This window comes from Diabrotica virgifera, chromosome 1 (assembly GCF_917563875.1).
Source record: "Diabrotica virgifera virgifera chromosome 1, PGI_DIABVI_V3a".
In the NCBI taxonomy this organism is placed as follows: domain Eukaryota; kingdom Metazoa; phylum Arthropoda; class Insecta; order Coleoptera; family Chrysomelidae; genus Diabrotica; species Diabrotica virgifera.
In genome coordinates, this window is record NC_065443.1 from 219,146,313 (window position 1) to 219,169,067 (window position 22,755).

A 22,755-nucleotide genomic window follows, 5' to 3' on the forward strand; every position below is an offset into this window, starting at 1 on the left:
CCTTACTATCTCATGAATTTACTGGCTCTAAATAAAATATTAATTTTTAATATTCTTTTAGAATTTCTCAAGTCTTGTAAATTAAAACTTTAGATTAGGATTAGCTTTGACTAACCTTTGTTTTTCTCCTGGTTATAATATCCCTCGCCTCCGTGGTCTACCTATTATCTTACTTAGAATTTCATGAATTTACTGGCTATAAATAAAATATTAATTTTTAATATTCTTTTAGAATTTCTCAAGTCTTGTAAATTAAAACTTTAGATTAGGATTAGCTTTGAGAAACCTTTGTTTTTCTCCTGGTTATAATATCCCTTTCCTTCGTGGTCTACCTATTCTATGGTTAGTCACCCTGATCGATCCCTGGGTGTGAAAAGTGTTTTTGTTTTTCCCATCCTTGGTCGTATTTTTTGGGTTCGTCGTAATTTCGGTGCTTGTTAGGATTAGATAGTTTTTAGTTTCGGATATGGTGCTGGCTAAATGGGCATAGCTCCCAAGGGCCAAAACAAAACATCAAATACTATAATGATGTGACGTCACGACCAATGAGGGCTCGTTTTGGGCTGCCTGCTATAATTTGAATATTTTCTCGGTTTGATCATCTTTAGGGGCCAAACGAAAGAAAAAAACTTTTTTCCTTTGATATATGTTTTTTTGATATACGTTTTTCCAATTTAAAATTTTATGCAAGTTCCCTATTATTATCAATGTCCTCAGGTTATTACTACTGGTAATATTCATTTACAAGTGTTTTTTGCTGTAATTTTTCTCTATATTGCAGAACAGATTTATTTGAAATATGTGTTATGGTTTTGTATATATTATGGTGAAATATTTATTAACAAAATTATTTTAAGCATTACATAGTTTGTCATTTATTGTACAATAATATTACATTAGGTAACAAAAGTTGTAATCATGCATATTAAATCGAAAAGCTGGGGATTTCCTCTTAATTAAAACCTCTTCGATTCCCCCATAATTTTGGCTAACCTCTTAGAACCATAGGTTTGAACTATAATAAGGTTTTGCTCCTTCATATAATCTCCTCAAACCTGTTTACCTATTTTTTAAATTTTTTATGCACATTAAATCACATTGATTATAAGTCGTGCCTAGACATCACATACTCAATTCCGTAGCACCTTTCTCTCGTCCATTTTTCTTTTGCTAATTTAATCCAAGTTCACGGAAATTGCACATAGCTGATTAAATTCTACGTTCACAGCTATGCCAAAAATCAAAATGGAAAAATATGCGAAGTCTTTTCCCTGTGCAAGTTCCAAACAAGAGTTGCAAAGATCTCAACTGCGACGCATATACCGGGTGTCCCAATAAGAATGGCCCTCGGCCATATCTCAGGAACCGTTTATGGTACAGCTTTAAGAAAAAAATATTTATAACAAAAGTTGCCTCAGGAAAAGCCTGAACATTATTTTCATAATTGTAGGTTCACCGCTAGAGGGCGTAATTGAATATCAAAAATAAAAAAATCAAAATTTTACAAAATTTGCCTAATGAAAGAGCACTGAAAATCCCATAATCGTATTCTTCATAAAATTCTGCGCATATTTGATTTCACAAGCTTAAGTCTACCTTTGCAAATAAGAGATGGGGGTGAGTGGGAACCTTCTTATGAAAAAATGGATGTAAGTCCGGTTCTGCTACATCGAATTTTGGATATTGTTGAAAACAGCTCTTTTTCGTCAATGTAAGTATCTTATTTTCGAAATAGCCTAATAAGTCTGAAAAGAATGTGCCTTACAGAGTAGACGTGGTTTTGCGGTGCTGCGATTAAGTATTGGAATATGTGGTAAACGTGCACGTATAATTTTGAAAATTTGTCTGTAAGTGGAAGTTATTCATTGTAAGCTGATTTTTAGCTGATTTGCAGTAAGTTTTTATAAAGTTTGTTTTGTTAAAATGGGTAGAGATGGTAATAGAAGTCAAAGTGGTAAGGGAGAGGATGAATTGCACTCAGTAGTTAAAGACCTTGTTGTTAAATTGTGCACAGCAGATGAGTTTATCCTCAAGCTTACCGAAACTATAACTGGGATTATCGAAGAGAAATATAACGAAAAAATTGCCAAACTCGAAGAAGAAAATCAAAGTATTGTTAGAAAACTTCAGCAGCAGGAAGATACAATCAAATCTCTTGTTAATCACCAAAAGAAACAGGAACAAATGGGGAGAAGCACCAACCTTAGAATTTATGGAGTTCCTGAACCATCGGGTCCTGAAAATTTGTCTAAAACTATGCTTGCTATATTTACAACTACAATGCATCTGGAATTAGATGAAAGAAGTATAGAGTTCTGCTATCGACTGAACAAGAAAGAAACCCACAAAAGTAGACCAGTTTTGGTGAAATTTTCCTCAAATTATTATAAAAATGTTGTTTACAAAAATAAAAGGTCACTGAAGTCTACAAATATAATAATTCGAGAGGATTTAACGAGAGAGCAGCTAAATATTGTAACGGAGGCAGTGAAAAAAATTAATGGTTCAGGTGTGGTTTGGACAAATTATGGTCAAGTTTACGTCAAACTGAATGGTCAACAAAATGGTAGAAGAATCAGCTCACTGGAGGATGTCGCTAAACTACTTACTTAGTATATAATGTATTATTATTATTCTCTATTTAATGGCTTTTGAAATTAACAGATAGAATCATGATGTTTGTTATTTTTATCTTTTACGAGCATAACAATGTTAAGGATTATATTTGCAGCATTTGACCAATTGAGTTGTTCCCGTTACTAGATTTTTATCTAGGTGGAACAAAAACTACAAGAACTACAATTTTTTGTTTAAGTTAGATATCGTTTGTTTTGGTATTTTTTTAATTTCGAACTCGAGCATTCAAATTGTTTAAAATAAAACAAAATGTTTAAAGTAGGTTGCTGTAATGCAAGATCATTAGTACATTCATTGCAAAATATTAAACAAATAGTTTCGGATAATTCTTTAGATATTCTTTTAATATGTGAAACATGGTTGAAATATAGTATTGTTGATGACCAATTAAATTTTAATAATTATAAATTATACCGGGCGGATAGAAATTGCAGAGGTAAAGGAATATGTATATATGTTGGAGATGGATTGCGTTGTGAACCACTTATAACTAGGCAGGATTATATCTGGGAACAGTTATGGATTAAAATTACGGTTCATAAAAAAACATTTGGAATAGGTGTAATATATAGACCTCATGAAAAAAATTTAAATTCTTTTCTGGATGAGTTTGAAAATAGTCTAATTGATATTGGACCAACTGTAGATGAAATAATTTGTATGGGTGATTTTAATTTAGACTTGTTTGACTATGACAATAGTAGTGTTAAGAATTTTTATTCAATTTTAGAATCACTGAATTATTGTCAATTGATAGACGTTCCTACTAGAGTCACTGCTACATCTGCAACACTTCTAGATTATGTAATAGTACAAAAAGGAGCTGCAGTGGAGGGGGTGTCATACATCATAACATCTCAGATCACTCTATTGTTTATTGTAAGGTAAATGTAGGTGGTACATCGCAACAATCTAAAATGTGTACATATGGAAGCTTTAAAAATTTTAATCAAGAATCCTTTCAGGCTGATTTGTTTAATACTTCATTTTTCAGAATATATGACCAGGAAAATATTGATGCAAAAATATCGTACTTAGTTAATTGCTTAAATAATTTATTTGATAGACATATTCCCATAGTTACCTCTAGAGTCACTAAAGCCAGAGCACCATGGATGGCATATCTCATCAAAATTATGATGAACGAGAGGGACAAAGCTTTAAGCAAATTTAAAAGGACTAGATTACAGAGACATTTAGATTTTTATAGACAAATGCGTAACTTTACTAATCGGGCTATTGAGAGAGAAAAAAAGGCATACTTTATACATCAATTCAATAATAATTCATCAAAAGAAATGTGGAAGACACTAAAGTTGAATAAATTTCTTCCCGATAAAAATAAAAATATTCCAGAGGATTTAAAAAAGCCTAACGATCTAAATAATTTTTTTATAAAATCTGTTCCTAATAAAAAACCACCCCAACATCTTTTAAATTTTTATAATAATAATAGATTACTCAATGAAAACTTTAAATTTAAGGAAATTAATTAAGGAAATTAAGACCATATCAGATATAAAAACGAATGCGAGAGGGTGTGATGGTATAAATATTAAATTAATTAAACTTTGTTGTCCTCATATCGTACCTTACATTACACATATTATAAATTATTGTTTAACAGAGAATGTCTGTCCGGCGATGTGGAAGAGGGCAGTTGTGAGGGTATTGCCGAAGAAACAAAATCCAAAAGAAATGAAAGACTTGCGAGGTATCAGTATTTTACCTACTTTATCCAAAGTATTGGAAAGAGCTATGGAAATTCAAATAAAGGAATATATACAAAAATTTTCTCTTTTACCTGATGTTCAATCTGGATTTCGCAAAGGCTTTAGTTGCACAACTGCACTTTTGCATATTGTCGATGACATACTTACGGCTATAGATGACAGAAAATGTACTATATTGATTTTATTAGATTTTAGCAGAGCTTTTGACACTATTAACCATGAATTAATGATAAGCATTTTAAAGTATTTAGGATTTTCCTATGATGCGTTGTTACTTATAATAAGCTATTTGGAAGGGCGACAACAGCATGTTAATATAGAAGGTCAAAATTCAAACTCTTTGAATATTAATTCAGGAGTTCCACAAGGCTCAATATTGGGTCCTTTATTATTTTCTCTATATACTTCTAATCTTCTCTCTAAGCTTCAGTCATGCCAAGCTCATTTATATGCTGATGACACTCAGCTCTACTACAGTTTCCCAATCGAAAATTTAAAAAACGCTAATGATCTGATTAATGCCGATTTAAAAAGATTTGTAGAAGCTGCTTTAACCCTGCTGTCCTGTTCGGGTCTATTTGACCCAAAAAATAATGTATTTCTTATTTTACAAATTATTACGCGGCGTAACGATTTGGTGTTTCGTGACTTTATTACCTAATGTGAGGTCTTTGAATTGCATATGAGATAAACAATCAACTTCCTGATTTTTTTGATAAAAATGAAATTGTTACCTAGGGTACGTTTGGGTCAATATGACCCGCCTATTTAAACCGTTAAAAATTTCCTGTGCATGTGTGTTTAGTTGGCAGTATTCTATATTGGCAGTACCTGTGTGTTTTTCAGCCGAATACGTCTGTAAATAAAAACAGATTTCTGCAAGCTAGAACTTGTAAAACAAACTGTAGTATAGCTGGACGATGTTGCAAACCAAATTATAAATATGACCAACATGGACGGACAGAATGTCTTTGGAACCAACTAGAAATACATGAATAAAGTTGGTTTCCAAGCATACATTGGTCTTTTATGTTTAGCTCTAGTTTATAAGTCCCATGGTGAATCAACTAAAAGTTTGTGGAATGAAGAAAGAAGAAATGAGTCGTGGTATATTTCAATCAACAATGTCGGTTGATATATTTTCAAAAAGTTTGCAAGTGACACGTTTTGATAACAAAACTACTAGACAGGATAGGACAGGTTTTGATAAAGTTGCTGCAATACGTGAAATTTAGGAAACATAGGTAGAAAATGTACCAACATTTTTTAACCCTGATGAAAATGTTACCGTCGATAAGCAACTAGTTGCCTTTAGAGGCCGCTCTCCCTTCAAATGGTACATTCCAAGCAAGCCAGCGAAATATGGCACAAAAGTTTGGGTTTTATATAGTAATGAACACTAGAACTTCTTATTCTCTAAAATTTCAGATCTATACAGGAATACGTGTGATGTTTGACTAAAGTAGTGATTTGGAAGTCCACAATATTACGTGTAATAACTTTTTTACATCGTAAAATTTTGGTCAATTTCTTCTAAAACAAAGTAGATACAATGCCGGGGACTATAAGTAAAATAAACCGAAGCTATCAGCAAAAATCGCGAATAAAGAAGTTCATAGCTCGTCTTTTTTGCTTCACGCAAGGTACCACTGTTGTTGACAATATACCTAAAAATAATAAAAATGTTGTTCTTATGAGCACTTTGCATCATGAATCGATGCATCATGCATCACTTTCATCAAATTAAAAAGCCTCGAATTATTTTAGATTATAATTCCAATAAGGGAGAAGGGAGCAGTGGATACTCTAGATTAGCTTGTTGGCACGTACAGCTGGTTCCTAAAAAAACTGATACGACTCTTATTAAGATTTGATCATTTTGAGCAGTGTATGATTGGTCTGACATTGTATTATATTTATTATGACAGACAAATAATAAAATAAACAAACAAACAGCCATTTTTTGAGGTTGAAGTTATCTGACAAATTTTAAGATTTGGCAGTGACAGTGACAGTATGTAAATAATAAGTATTTATCCTTCAAAATATAATAAATTAAATATAATTAAACTCATATTCATTATATCATACCTCATCAAAAGCTTTTTACAAGAACATAGTCAGCGATTTTGATATGGTTTAGAGCCAGACTACATCAAGATCGCCTATAAATCGTGCTGGTAATTGCCTTGCAGCGAGACCAAAAACAAAAAGAAGAAGAAGAAAGTACACTGCTCAATTTTCTACAAAATACGCTTTAAGAGTCGTATCAGTTTTTTTTGGAACCAGCTGTACATATACATGTGAGAAGATATAAATCGCTGGCTAATGATTGTTTTTTATAATCTGCTGGACATTTCTGCTTACAACGCGTTCGTGTTATGGGCATCAATAAATATCCAATGGAATACCAATAAACTGGCAAAACAGCGAATTTTTCTTGAGGAATTGGGAAAAAAACTAATGAAACCATCATTTCTAGAAAAAATATACCAATAACTAAAAGCTCTCACGAAATGGTAAAAAGGACACGAGCAGAAACAAGTAGACAAGATGGAAATGCTAGTGAACCGTCTATGGACAATCTAACTCCACCTGCTAAACGAGCACGCTGTAAACTTGCCCTAAAAACGATAACAAGACAAATTATTATGTTATATATTATATCATAAATATATTTCTAAAATCCATTCTTTTTGTTACTGTCCCAGTTGTAAACTGAATTAAATTTTTGTAGATATTTGTTACTAGGCTTTTTTGAAAGAAAAATATACCTTTTATTTTTGTTAATAAGGTTTAATTTACATTAACAATATAATTGTTGTTTAATTTAATCATAATTTCTTGTTAATAAAGTTTTATTTATCACCATTAGCTTATTTTATTTCGATTAAGGAGCGTAAACCATAGTTGGGTCATATTGACCCGAACAGTACATTTGTGTAGTTGACTCGAACGGGACAGCAGGGTTAAACCATTGCCTATGCATCAATTCCAGTAAATCAAACATATTAATATTTGGGCCAAAAAATCAAAGGGAATTAGTTTTACCATCAATCCAAATCCAAATTCAGGATTCAATTCTTGATGTTGTTGATGTGGCAAAGAATTTGGGTGTATTAATGGATTCAGAGTTAAGATTCGAAAAACATATAAATAAATTGATACAGCGTGCCTACGCTTCAATTAAGATTATATACGGTAATCGACATTTTCTACCATTTAATGTTAAGAAAATTTTGTGTGAATCTCTTGTACTTTCAAATTTTAATTATGCTGACGCTCTTTACGGTCCTAATTTAGCCACTCACTACAAGAATAAAATTCAAAAAGTTCAAAATTCCTGTCTAAGACTCATATTTGGCATTCGCAGAAGACAAAGAGTTTCACATAAAATTAAGGAAATTGAGTGGCTGAATATGGAAAATAGAAGGGTACATCATACAGTCTGTCTTTATCATAAAATAATTCTAACAAAAAAACCGTCTTATCTTCATCGTAAAATCACGTATCGAACGGACATACACAACTTAAATATTAGATATAAAGGTTTGCTTGCAATACCGAAATTTAAAACAGAGATATTTAGAAGGTCTTTTAGGTATCAGGTATGTCATTTGTATAATTCATTACCATCAACAATAAAAGTATTAAACATTGGGCAGTTTAAATCCAAATCTAGAGACTATTTGTTTATTTCTCAATCATAATTTTGGTTCTGGACGAACATAATGCTCGAGCTCGAATAAATTGGTAAATGAAACGAAATTATTGTTGTTTTTATAATGGCACTATATAGATAAGTTTTTTCTTTTCTTTTTCGGGTTAAGTGGAAGAACATTTTCTGTAAATGGCGACATTTCAGAAAATGAACTTCGCCCTTTATTTCTGAAAATAATATATTATGTTTTATATAAAAATGTACATTTCTATATTGAAGAAATAATAAAGACGATATTATTATTATTATTATTATTAAGTAATATGCAAGCTAGGAGGTATTATTTAATTATTTTCAAAAATCTAGTTTTCTTTGGAATATATTAAATACAGGTATGCATTTTTAATCCTGTATTACAAAATTAGACCAAATTAGCAACAGAATACCGAAAACCGCCTGTCGATACCTTTTTTCTATCTCGAGATATCTTAAGATATGTGTAAATATTAAAAAACTGTTACTGTCACCTGTAAACGAGGTTAAGGAAAAGTAGTGTAATATGGAAAAAACAAGTAATCATTTTTCAGTTGTAAACGTATATAATTAATTAAAAAACAATAAGACAAACAACACTATAAAATATAACAAAGAAATAAAGCAACTACTTACTTAGTACTTAGTGACTGCCCAAATGTTCAAATTGTTGCCCATCATTTTCGATGCAAGCATTTGCTCTCTCAAAAGTAGTTTGAATAAGTAACATATTTAACAGTTTTAGACTTTTATTTATATGGACGGATTAAAGACCTCTTTTTTGCCGCTAGGCGCACTACTTGAGAAAACATGATCTAGAAAATACGAAACGCCATTCAAAGCATTGCGAAATCAGAAATTGAGACTGCTGTTCAATCTACTCTTGAAAGAGTAAATGGTTGCATGGAAAATGATGGGCAACAGTTTGAACATTTAGGTCGTCACTAAGTAAGTAGTTGCTTTTATTTCTTTGTTATATTTTATAGTGTTGTTTGTCTTATTGTTGTTTTAATTAATTATATACGTTTATATCTGGAAAATATTTCTTTGTTTTTTCCATAGCACACTATTTTTCCTTAACTTCGTTTACCGGTGACATTAACAGTTGTTTAAAATTTACACGTTTCTTAAGATATCTGGAGATATAAAAAAAAATATCGACAGGCGTTTTTCTGTATTCTCTTGCTAATTTGGTGTAATTTTGTAATACAGGATTAAAAATGCATACTTGTATTTAATATTCTCCAAAGAAAACTAGATTTCCAAAAATAATTAAATAACGCCTACTAGCTGGCATATTATTTATTCGGCTATTTCGAAAATAAGACTCTTACATTGACGAAAAAGAACTGTTTTCAACAAGAACAAATATGCAAAATTCGATTTATCAGATCCGGACTTACAGCCATTTTTTCATAAGAAGGTTCCCACTGACTCTCACCTATTATTTGCAAAGGTAGACTTAAACTTGTGAAATCAAATATGCGCAGAATTTTATGAAGAATACGATGATTGGATTTCCAGTGCCTTTCATTAAGTAAATTTTGTAAATTTTTTTTTAATTTTGTGATATTCAATTACGCCTTCTAGCGGTGGACCTAGAATTATGAAAATAATTTCCAGGCTTTTCCCGAGGCAACTTTGGTTATAAATATTTTTTTCTCAAAGCTGTACAATAAACGGTTCCTGAGATATGGCCGAGAGCTATTCTTATTGGGACACCCGGAACATATATTTGTTTTGTGGATTACAGTAAGACGTTTGATAAAGTAAGGCGTCTAATTAAAGTACCTCTAGAAGCCATTATATATTTTTCTACCTTGTTGAACGAATTAGAGGCATACTTCCTTGACAAAGCTTGAAGCTGTGCTACAGACACGTCTTACGAATTTCACAGATAGACATATTAAGAGAAATGAGCAGATATACGGCTTGTTTTAATTTGTTCTGATAAAATGAGAAAACGGTTTAAGAAGTCTGCAACCAGACTACAAATAGCTGCTATTAAATAAGAATAGATATGTTAATTGCATGCATTCGGAATGGATAAGCACCGCACGAAGAGAAACCTTTAGGCCCAGAAAAGTCTGCTTGGTATTAGTTATCTTAAGCAAACATGATAAAAATACAGAAAAATTGGAATCAAAATAATAATCATATTCTATCATAGATCTTAGATTGTGAAATATACACTTACTACAGAAATTTACAGCCGAGGATTACTCTTATGTCATATCAATCTAAATTAAAAAACTGGAAAGCTTTATGCAAGCTCCACAAAATCCAGAAGAATGAAAAATATTTAAAATGTCATTATTCAAAAATCAAACTACTACAATTAGTCCATGTGGTAAGACCGCTCCCGTCTGGAAAAATTTCTGATTAGGTCTCTTTCTGGATTCCCATTCAAAAATGTCCCCTTTACACAAATCTGAAGGGTGCCGGGCGGCTTTGTGGGTCATTCTAAACAAGAAAGGTATCTTGTAAATTTTCTCAAAAATTTATAGTTTTCGAGTTAAAGGCGATTTAAAATCTGAAAAATGCGAAAATACGTATTTTTGAGGCCTTAAAACTCATATTTAAGTTAGTATTTTTAAGGTTGCCAGATGCTTAAATTAAAGTTTATACATTCAGCTTCAAGATTCTGAAAAGTCATTGCGTCTAGTCTTAATTTCAACCGCTGTTTTTTAATTGTTAAATATGCACGTTCCTCCGATATTTTTGCCGCTGCAAATCTCTAATTTTTCTCTGAAAAATATTTTTACTAGATTCTTTGGGACATTCTAAATGAAATAAGTTTCTTGACATTTTTCTCAAAAGTTTTAAAGTTATAAGCGATTGAAACTCCAAAATGCGTTTTTTTTGGCATTTTTCGGATTTTAAATCGCTTATAACTTTAAAACTATTAACTTTTAAGAAAAATGCCAAGAAACTTATTTTATTTATAATAACCCAAAGAATCTAGAAAAAGTATTTTTCGGAGGAAAATAGGAGATTTTTGAAATAGAGCGCGCCGCACCGGTAAAACAATCGGATAAACACGCATATTTAACAATTAAAAACCAACGGTACATATAAAGGTTAGACGCGATCACTCTTCAGAATTTTGAAGCTTAGAATATTTAGTCTTCTATTTACGTATCTGGCAAACTTAAAAATACTAATTTAAATATGGGTTTTGAAGCCTAAAAATGCGTATTTTCGAATTTTTCAGATTTTAAATCGCCTATAACTCGAAAACTATCAATTTTTAAGAAAAATTACAAGATACCTTTCTGATTTAGAATGGCCGAAAAAACCTAAAAATATATGTTCCAGAGCAAAAAAAAGTGATCTTTTGTATTTGTTTAAAAAAATTGTTTAAACAATTTCTGCCCAAAAATTCCGCCAGGCACCCTTCAGATTTGCTTAAAGGGGACATTTTTAAATAGGAATCCACAAAGAAACCGAATCAGAAATTTTTTCAGACGGGAGCGGTCTCACCACATGGACTAAATAACGTGTTTTAGTTGTTATAGTATGATAGAATTGATCCAAAAGATGGCATAACCCAGACATCCAAAGTGAAAGTTATCCTCCAACACCAAATTGTTCTATATGGTCCACATAATGTTCAGAAAAAAGTCACACCATTTTGAGCGTCGGGTTTAGGGGGGAGAGGGGGAGAAATCGGTAAATTCGTAGTTTTTTAGGTTTTTCGTCAATATTTCTAAAACTGTGCGGTTTAGCATGAACAACCCTTTGTACAAAAATGTTCTACATTAAATTTGAAATAAAAAATGTCCTATGCCTAACCCTTCTAAAATGAACGGTTCTAAAGTTACGGAGGTAGTATAGTATAATTGGTCCAAAAAAGGCCTAACCCAGACATCCAAAATAACAGTTTTCCTCCTACACCAAATTGTTCTTATATGGTCCACATATGGTTCAGTAAAAATTTACACAATTTTGAGCGTCCGGTTTGGGTGAGAGATGGGGAAGAAGTCGGTAAATTAGTAGTTTTTTTTAGGATTTTCGACAATATTTCTAAAACTACACTTTATCTAAACAATTTTCTATACAGAAACATTCTACATAAAATTTAAAACAAAAAGGTCCTATACATAATTGTTATAAAATCAAAGGTACCGGAGTTACGGAAGGTGAAAAGTGGAGGTTTTCGATACTTTTTATATTTTTTGGGCCATTGATGATGATTTTGGGTGGTGAGGTTGACATTTCTTCAAGGGCTTATCACTAACATAACATAGGCCACTGAAATAGCAAATTTGATTTATAAAACACAATCCTGTTAAAGAAAATCAGTAGGAAATAGCCCAAAAAATATAAAAAGTATCGAAAACCTCCACTTTTCACCCTCCGTAACTCTGGAACTGTTGATTTTATAACAATTATGTACACAACCTTTTTTGTTTTAAAATTTATGTAAAACATTTTTGTATAGAACATTGTTTACGCTAAAGCATAGTTTTAGAAATATTGACGAAAAACGTAAAGAAACTACTAATTTACCGATTTCTCCCCCATCTCCCCCCAAACCGGACGCTCAAAATGGTGTAACTTTTTACTGAACAATTTGCGGACCGTATAGAACAATTTGGTGTTGGAGGAAAACTTCTACTTTGGATGTTTAGGTTAGGCCTTTTTTGGACCAATTATACTATACTACCTCAGTAACTTTGAAACCGTTCATTTAAGAAGGATTATGCATGGGACCTTTTTTGTTTCAAATTTAATGTAGAACATTTTTGTATAGAGGGTTGTTTATGCTTAATCGTATAGTTTTAGAAATATTTACGAAAAACGTAAACAACTACGAATTTTCCGATTTCTCCCCCTCTCCCCCCCAAACCCGACGCTCAAAATGGTGTGACTTTTTTCTGAACATTATGTGGACCATATAGAACAATTTGGTGTTGGAGGATAACTTTAACTTTGGATGTCTGGGTTTGGGTCTAGTTATACCATACTATTACTTATAAGATTTTGTTTTTCTCCCATTTTCACAACATTTATGATTTTATAGAATTTTCCTAATTTCAATATGCAATTTAGTTTTAGTCCTGATATTTCATTCGTTTTCTATTTATTTTTGGTTAAACCTGATACTTCAACTTTTAGGATTGAGCAGTAAAACGCCGGACCTTTTGAGAAGAACGGGAGTCAATCTGGAAAGCGATTCTCATCTTTTCGAAAATTGCCAATCTTGTCTATCACAGGCTACATGTCCGGTAGTTCAGCTTCATCAGCGAGCAAGACGAGCATTCAATCCCGTCGAAAGTCAAGTAAGTCTTTTGCATTTTCACATAACAGAATAATTTTTGAAATTTCAGCAATTTCCACTACTATCTTTAAAAGTTTGTTAAATAATTAATTGACTTCTTCTTCTTCACGTGATACTCCTAGCGGAGATTGGAAATCATCATGGCTACTGCGACTTTGTTAGCAGCGCGTAGTGATGTTGATTATAGTTACTTTCGAGTATTCGTTACAAATCGTTACTTTTGTATAAAGTAATCATTTAAAGTATTCGTTACTTTGATTACTTTGATTACTTTTGTATTTGAGTAGCGGTAATCATATCGAGAATCGCATTTCTGAGTATTTCGTATAAGTATAAGATCCGATTTAACGACCTTCACCGATCTATTTCATGGATAGAAATTAAATAATATGTAATTGTTCTGTCATTGCTGCTCCACAATATCAGTAATCTCGAGTAATCTGTTTGCATCAATTATGTGTCAAAAACAAACCATCGAAACTCTAGATGACGTACCTTGTACCTGGGCACCCAGGTGCTTCGAAGGTCGGTTCTGATTGCAAATTCGTGTTAACTGACCCCCAATAACCCTTAATATACTGATTTTAATATGTTTATGCAGTTTTCGATGCGTTTTATACACTAAAATGTAATAATGCATTTCTACCTATTTTTGTATTGTAGACTGTTCCAGACGTCATCCTAATCCTGAACACAATGCAAAAAGTTGCAAGTCTCTAGTTGTTGTATTTAAAAATAGATTTATTCCTGTGTTTTTAGGGTTAAATGCCCTGGTCTAATAAAAACAATGCCATACCTACATGTAAAATTAAAGTTGATGATAGTCTAGAAATATTATCATTTCTACATATTTTTCGGTCAATCTAAGCTATTTTTTCTAGACCTGATAAGAATAGTGTGTTTTTGTTATTAAAATCTAATGTGTTGCATTTTTGTTTTCAAAAGAACTAACATCTGTGAAATTCTGTGAAATATCTACCTCGACAAATCGTATAGACATCTGTTTCTGGGTGCATGCTTTGTTAAATGATATAGCTCTCAGAGCCCTGTAATCCTGTAAAACTCTTCATAGCCTTCGCCCTTCATAGATAAAATTTCAGTTAACTCTACTGATACCGAACACTCGTGGAATACCGGTTCGACTTCGATATCAACCGATATCAACCGAGTAGATTCAATACTCAAAATCAAAATAGGTACTCGCTCTGATACGATTGGTACGAAGTAACGAAGTAATTAGAGTAATCAAAGTAATCAAAGTAATCAAAGTAACGATTTATCTCTCTGTATAGTAATCGTTACTTTCGGTATTCGTAAGTAACAAGTACTTTGTAACGAACAGTTACTTTTTCAACATCACTAGCAGCGCGCGTAAAAAGTTCAATCGAACTACACCCGAACCATTCACGTAGATTGCGAACCCCCGATATTTTTCTTCTTCCTACACTTCTTTTGTCCTTAATTTTGCCCACCATGATATTTCTTAAAAGTTCGTACTTTCACTCCTCATAATGTGCCCCAAGTATTCCCACTTTCTAGTTTTTATCTCATTTATGATTTCGCATCTTTTGTCTAAAGTTTGGAATACTTGCGTGTTAGTGACGCGGTCCATCCATGATATTTTGAGAATGCGCCTATAGCACCTATAGCACCATCTCAAATGCTTCGATGTTTCTTATGGTCGACTGTTTTAGTGTCCAAGCCTCAACTCCTTATAACAGGGTAAAAAAGACATAACACCGCAGCATTTGTATTCGCAACATTATTTATATCACGATTGGATAAGAGTTTGCGCGCGTTCTATTAAAAACTGCTCTAGCAATTTCTACTCTATATTTATGTTCATAACAGGACTACCTAGATATTTATAACAGGACACACGCTCGATCACTGTGCTGTCCATTACAAAATTAGCTCTGATGTTCTTTGATTTCGCGATTACCATAAATTTAGTTTTCTTCAAATTAATTTTCAAGCCGTAACTGTTACAATATACAGGGTGTAACAAAAATACAGGTCATACATTTATTCACATATTCTGGGACCAAAAATAGTTCGATTGAACTTAATTTACCTTAGTATAAATGTGCACATAAAAAAAGTTACAGCCCTTTGAAGTTACAAAATGAAAATTGATTTTTTCCAATATATCGAAAACTATTAAAGATTTTTATTGAAAATGAACATGTGGCATTCTTATGGCAGTAGTATCTTAAAAAAATTATAGTTCAATTTGGACACCCCATAATAATTTTATGGGGGTTTTGTTCCTTTAAAGCGTCCCAAAGTTTTGTATACATTCCAATTTTATTATTATTGTAGTACCATTCGTTAAACATAATATTTTAAAAACTTTTTTGCCTCTTAGTACTTTTACGAAAAGTCAGTTTTTATCGAGATATTTATAATGTTTGTCAAATCCACCACATATTAATTTGTATATGGTAAGTACGATTATGGGGAATTGGTAATAATATGAAAATTTATTTATGATTTATATTTTTGGGAAGATTTTGCACCATATTAAAAAAGAAGCCACATCTCGATAAAAGGTGCCTTATCGAAAAAATACAAAGAGGCAAAAAGTATTCAAAACACTGTGTTTAACTAATGGTACCGCAGTAATAGTTTAATTGGAACGTACACAAACATTTGGGGGTTTAAAGAACAAAACCCCCATAAATTTTTTATGTAAACATATTAAAAAAGAAGCCGCAACTCGATAAAAACTGCCTTATCGAAAAAATATTAAGAGGCAAAAAAGTTTTAATGATATAGAATGTAACTAATGGTACCACAATAATAATTTAATTGGAACGTACACAAAAGTTTGGGTGGGTTTAAGGGAACAAAACCCCCATAAAATTTTTATGGGGCGCACAAATTTCACTATAACTTTTCTTTAAAATGTTCCTCCCATAAGAATGCCACATGTCCATTTTCAATACAAAATCTCTAACAGTTTCCGATATATTCGAAAAAATCGATTTTCATTTTGTAACTTCAAAGGGCTGTAACTTTTTTTATGTGCATATTTGTACTAAGGTAAGTTAGGTTCATTCGAACTATTTTTGGTCGCATTTTTCCCATATTTGATTTATGACCTGTATTTTTGTTACAACCTGTATATTGAGACTTCTTTGAATGAGATCTTGTAGTTCTACTAGCGTTCCCGATCGGAAAACCGTATCGTCAGCATACCTTATATTGTTGATCGTCTTACCATTTATTATCAAACCATTTTCTTCCGCAAGTGCTTGTTGACAGATGGTTTCACTATACAGATTAAATAAAAGTGGCGATAAAATACATCTCTGTCGAACTCCTCGACGGATTTGAATTTCTTCTGTTAGCCTACCCTCACATTTGCTGTTTTCCTCCAATATAGGTTCCAAAGTGTAAACTTCTTGGTTCATGTCTAAGCATCTTTGTGATAGAACGTTCATTGCAAACAAAAAAACAAGTACGTTTCTGATGCTGACTTCTTAAGTTTCCTTAGTGTTACCTTGGCAAGTCTACATCCTGCCCCTTCTTGACATATTTGCACGTTTTTCGTGTGGTAGTGATATTAATTTGTCAATTTCCGAGATTGTTGTAGTTGACAAGCAAAAAAGATTACCAATCCCTAAGAGTGCTAGGCTAGTGACTCACAACACTCCATTACTAGTCCTGATGTGACACGTGGCCTATTTAGGTTTAGTAGGGCTTGTCTATTGTCTTTGCAGATTAGTATATCCCGCAACCTGAACCTTCTTCCATTTTGAAATCATCGGTGTATTATATGCAAAACTCATTTGCCAGGTTTGACTCCCTTGTTGTCTTGTTTCGATTATGTAGCGTTTGTCGAAAACAAAAAAATGTAGGTTTAACTTAGTCGGAGTCTGCATGTAGCAGGGGTAGCGCATTCAACTCTTCCCGCCAGAAACGACTTCTCAATTGTCCCATTCCTACATCGAGCCTTAAACCCAATGAGTGCAATCGCATCATTGTCACCAGCGCCACCTCTTTGATGTATCTGTCTAGAGGGGGGATACCAATGAGCAACTTGGTGTTGTTTTTATGGCACCTGTTATACATATTTAGGCAAGATATCCGCTGAATATGGTTTAGTTTGATGATCGCTGTTACCTGTAGCACTTTTGGTACCCGTAATAGCTCCGTAAGTTAGCATTGGTGTAATGATAGTAGTGTAGATCCAGGAAATCACCATGAACGAATATACCAAGTGCGTCCGATCGTTTGCCGACACTGTTTGTAGGCAATATAAATATGCTCTTTTAGCTAAACTATAAATAAGAAAAAGTATAATAAATTATAAAAAAAAATAAAAAAGAGAAAAAAAAATTAAAAACACAAAGAGGGTGTAAACCTCCGCGGGGTTGATCCGGGTTGAAGCCTTATCGCTGTGTAAAAAAAAAACATATATTTATTAGCATTTAGTATTAGTATTTAGTATTAGCATGTAGTTTTTTTTTGTCGATTTAATTATTTGTAAATTAATTTAAGTTGGTTAGGGCCATGAATGAGGAGTATACCTACTGGTCAATTAAATGTTTCCACTTCTACATATGTATGTATGTATGTGCATGTGCGTGCATAAGTATTATAATATGTGCGCACATGTACCTAATGTATTATGTAATGCAATGTATTATATTTGGAATATTGTAGCAAACAGTAATTTATTATCTATCGTGGCTGAATGGATCAAGTAATCCAAAGCCAATAAGGAAGAAAAAAAAAAAAAAAGCTAAACTATATAAGGGGAGTTCCATGTTAACTTTCTGTCAAGGGTAAATCTAAGGTATTTCATCTCTTCATGGAAGTTTAAACTGCAGTTTAGACTCCTTAAGGTATTAAGGCCCGTGATACTTCTTTTTATGGCGAAGAGGACCATCTCGGTCTTCGTTGGATTTATAGAGAGTGAGGGTTCCTTACACCATGTTTCTATTAGTCTGAGAGCAACTTATAATCTTTCAAATAATGTGTTCTCAAACTTACCGCTTTTTAAGGTAGCTATATCATGTGCATATGTTATTGTCTAGAAACCGTTCCTGCGGAGTTGGTGAACCAGAATATCTATAAAAAGGTGTTCCAGCGGAGAGGTGATAACATCCCCCTGTAAGCACCCCCTTATAACCATGCCTCTAACCGAAACGTCTTCTATATTTATGCTTATTGCTCTATTGGAGGGCATATTGAATATCCATTCGCTCAGGGCCAGGGAGACGTTCCTGACATTGAGCTCTTGGGTGATGGTTGGGAATATGGTTTTTCAAACGCTCCCTCAATCTCTATGAATATACCTACATTGGTTTTTTTATTAACCAGCGCTCTTTCAATTTCTTCCCACTACTTGATGCAGTGAAGAATCGGTAGATCTTTCCAAAGTATATTCATGTTTATTTGGATGAAGTAGGCTATAAATAAATCAGAACTTTTTCCCGCATAGATTTTCCATCGTTTTCAAGAGAAACGATGTTAGCTAAATTGGTCGGAAAGCCTTTGGTAAGGTGTAGTCCATCGTACATGGTTTTGGTATGTAGATCACACGTATCTCTCTTCACTTCCTAGGAATAAATCTCAGAGCCAAGGAGGTTTTGAACATTCCCCAAGATACGGCAGAAAGATATCCAGTCCAGTCCAGTAGAAACCATTTGGTAGGTTATAGTCCATTCTCCCTGGTTTTGGTATGAAGACCACCCGTACTTCTCTCCAATTTCTAGAAAACAATCTCAGAACCCGAGAGGCATTGAACCTTCCCACAAGGTGCGGCAGAAGAATATCCAATGCTCACTGTAGTAGGGCTGCATATATGCCGTGAGACCCTGGTGACTTGAAAAGGGTCAAGCACGATGTGACCCATCTTACCTTTTCCTAGCTAATCAATGTTCCGGCAAGATGCCAGTCCTTCGATGTGTGTATGATGATTTATCTTACCTCTTATTCTCAAGTGATTACTTTTTACGTCACACTTTGTTTTGAATGAGAAAAAATATCCATAAACATAATATTATTACGTCATGAGTATTTAAGTAATATCATAGAAGTATACGGTAATTTAGACTAATTCAAATTTATTTTTTAGGAAACCATTGACGGTAGCTTCGATATGCTCTGCCCGGAAATGTACAAGTACCACACAAGCAGGTTGAACTACACCTGCGTCCATAGAAACCCCAGATCCGCCCCGACCATCACATTTATGGAGCACAACGAACAATTCATATGATTACCGTCCAAAAGGACGAAGATCCATCCAGTATAAATGTTACTTGTCAATTAATTCAAATATCTTTATGTAATTTCAATGAAATATATCTATGTGTAATACTCAGAGATAAGCGATCTATGATGCACGTTTTTTTTATATTGTACAAGCCTTTTACTTATTTGTCTGGGGAAGCAAAGTCAGATTTGCAACTCTTCCCTATTTTGCTAGATGACGTGTATGTCGTTGTTGAATTTCTATTTGCACCTGCTCTCTTGGTGCAACAAAGCCAGATTGTCGGTTGTGCATGATACAACGTTAGTATGTAATAGTAAAATTAATAAAATTATTAACTTTTTGGAGAAACAATGATATAGTTGCTAATTTTTGGAGAAACAAGGACATATTTGCTAATTTTTTCCCCTTTCAGGCGGCTTTAAGAGGGGATGTTTAAAAAAAATCATAAAAAAACACTTTAGGTATATATTCGTGACCAGACATCTCATAACACGAGAGTTAGTAACCGGACAACTGGTAACGGACAATTCGTAACAGCGACAGTTCGTAACTATTCAAATTCGTAACGGACAATTCGTGACGTCAAAATTGAATTGTTCTGTTTATTTTTGTTAACGTGGAAACTATCTATTATTATAGTTATAATTAAAACTATGTTTATTAATTTAACGAATCAGTACCGGGATAAACATGTTTAACACATTTTATGTTTCGTGTTTCATAAAATATATTAAAAGTTTTTAAACACAAACAAATATTTAAATACATACTACAAACTTTTAACAATATTTTTAAATGTTTATCCCTCTTATTGTTCGTTAAATTTGCATATACCTAGACAAAGGAATAATAAATTATTTCGTGAAATATTTAAGCCAACAACCGTTTTTAGACATTCCCAATTTTCTAGTTAACATTTTGTAAAGGAAAGATTATATATACCTGTTATTATAATAAACCTTGTGATTGGTTATAGCGTTGGGGTATTTAACCAACGGTTATAGTTGATACGAGGGATGGCTGTTCATACTTTAATACTTGGTTTAAATACTTTTATTATATTCTGAAACACGAAATATGAAATGCCTTAAAAATGTTTATCCTGATACTGATTATTTAAATTGATAAACATAATTCCATTTATAATTGTAATATCATTTCGTTTCCACGTTAATAAAAATAAGCAGAATAATTCAATGTTGACGTTACGAATTGTCCGTTACGAATTTGTGTAGTTACGAACTGTCGCCGTTACGAAGTGTCGCCGTTACGAACTGTCGCTTTTACGAGTTGTCCGTTACCAGTTGTCCGGTTACGAACTGTCGCGTTACGAGATGTCATTGAGCCGTATATTATAGTATATACCTATACGGTAATAACTAAAACCGTGCAAAATAAATTTCTTCTTTTTCGCATCTCATTTTTGGCCTTAATTAACTTTCAAAACTGTAAATGCGTTTTCCCAACAATTAAGAAATTTGCACTTAAGTCAGTGTTTCTCCAAATGTGCGACATAAACAATAGTTAATCAATATTTTTTCCTAGTTCTCAGTTTAATGAGCTGAGAAACTGGAATTGAACATTTTAATACTTCACAAATTGCGTCTACAATTAACCTTTCATCATCCAGCCTTCTGCAAAGATCAACATAGACCTCCCCTAATTTCTTCCATTTCTGTCGGTTTTAAGCTTCCTGCAACCAATTCCCAGCAACCCTTTTGGCGCCGTCTGTGTATCGTGTAGATGGTCTAGCTCTACTTCTTCTGTCTGTTTGTGATCTCCACACTGTAATTTTTGGGTCCACCTCCTGTCCTTCATTCTGGCTACATGACCCGCCCAATTCCACTTTAGCCTTGCTATTCCCTCTACGACATCTGTGACGCATGTCGTTCTGATTTTCTCGTTTTTAACCCTGTTCTCTGAGAGTCAGTCCAAGTAGTGACCCTTCCATTCTTCCTTGGGCCACTCCTAAGTTTGGTTGCTGCGGCCTGGGTTAACGATAGTGTTTCGGCGCCGTAAGTCATGACTGGAAGCAGGCATTGGTCTAACATTTTCCCTTTCAGATAATTTGGCACGTACCTTAACCACTAATCCTTAAATACCTTACCCAGGGACATTAATTCTTAATTAATAATAATAAACGGCACTTTTATACTTTTCTGAAAACACTGCTGAACAAAAAAAAGTTCTTTGTTACTGTTCATATTTTTCATTTTATTCATTTATGATTTGTAAACGAAAGAATGTGCTGGAATGAAGTTTACTGTTGGTGAAAAACTGTTGCTGCTGGTGATAGTTTGGTTTAGAGTTCACTGATTTGGGAATACTGATTATATTTTCGTTTTCTATTGTTATTTCGGGCCGTTAATATATGTCATATTGCCATTTCATATTTTTCAATCATTGGAAATTCATTGCATAAAATATCAATGTTTGGATAATTTTTATTATCTCCCCAGATTTGGTCCTGGTATACTTTTACCCTGGCTCCTGACGTCTCATGCAGCGTTCCTATTCTACTACCATCACCTACCTCTTACCATCCATACATGTAATGGATGAGGTCAAATAACCTATATGGAGGTTGAGATAGTCGACATGGCTCTTGTTATGACTAAAGTCGTATGTAACAGCAATATGTATTTTTAATTTTTTTATGTATTCTTTCATACGAAAATGAGTACAAATACTAATAATTTGTTTAATTGGGTACATCATAATTTACCATAATGTTTTAAAGAGGTATTGTTGACTTTTGCATATTAATTCTAACTTAAGGTTAATATACCTATTTCGATAGAAAGAAATTGTAGATCGCTTTCTCGAAATGTATGTTCTGTGGCTGTTGAATATTATGAAAGTTCAAACTTATCAAATGTTATTTATTTTAATAAATGTATACAAAAATAAATGTTGTTTTATTACTAAGAGAAACATAGTGATGGTAGCCCTAACAACACAAAACATTCCAGGAATGTACTACCAAAGTTCTATCAATATTTGAATGTCCTGGCCATTCAGGGAACATTCAATGACCATCTGATTAAATTATTCCTGGATTGTTACCATAAGACATTGTGTGAACATACTACCAATGTACCTATATTTTAAGCTGCAAAATAATAAATACTTGTAACAGATATAACATTACTTATAACAGAAACTTGTGCAAAAACGA

The 22,755-nt window shown here is 33.0% G+C and overlaps 1 protein-coding gene across 1 annotated transcript in view; it reads left to right on the forward strand.

Annotated features, from left to right (window-relative positions):
• LOC114330024 (guanylate cyclase 32E) overlaps window positions 1-22,479 on the forward strand; it is a 965,459-nt gene extending 942,980 nt beyond the window's left edge. The window contains exons 22-23 of the mRNA XM_050647412.1: window positions 13,186-13,349; window positions 19,437-22,479. Coding sequence (XP_050503369.1) covers window positions 13,186-13,349; window positions 19,437-19,580 — 308 coding nt within the window. The 3' untranslated portion in view covers window positions 19,581-22,479. The remainder of the gene's footprint in view (window positions 1-13,185; window positions 13,350-19,436) is intronic.
• Window positions 22,480-22,755: the final 276 nt, after the last annotated feature.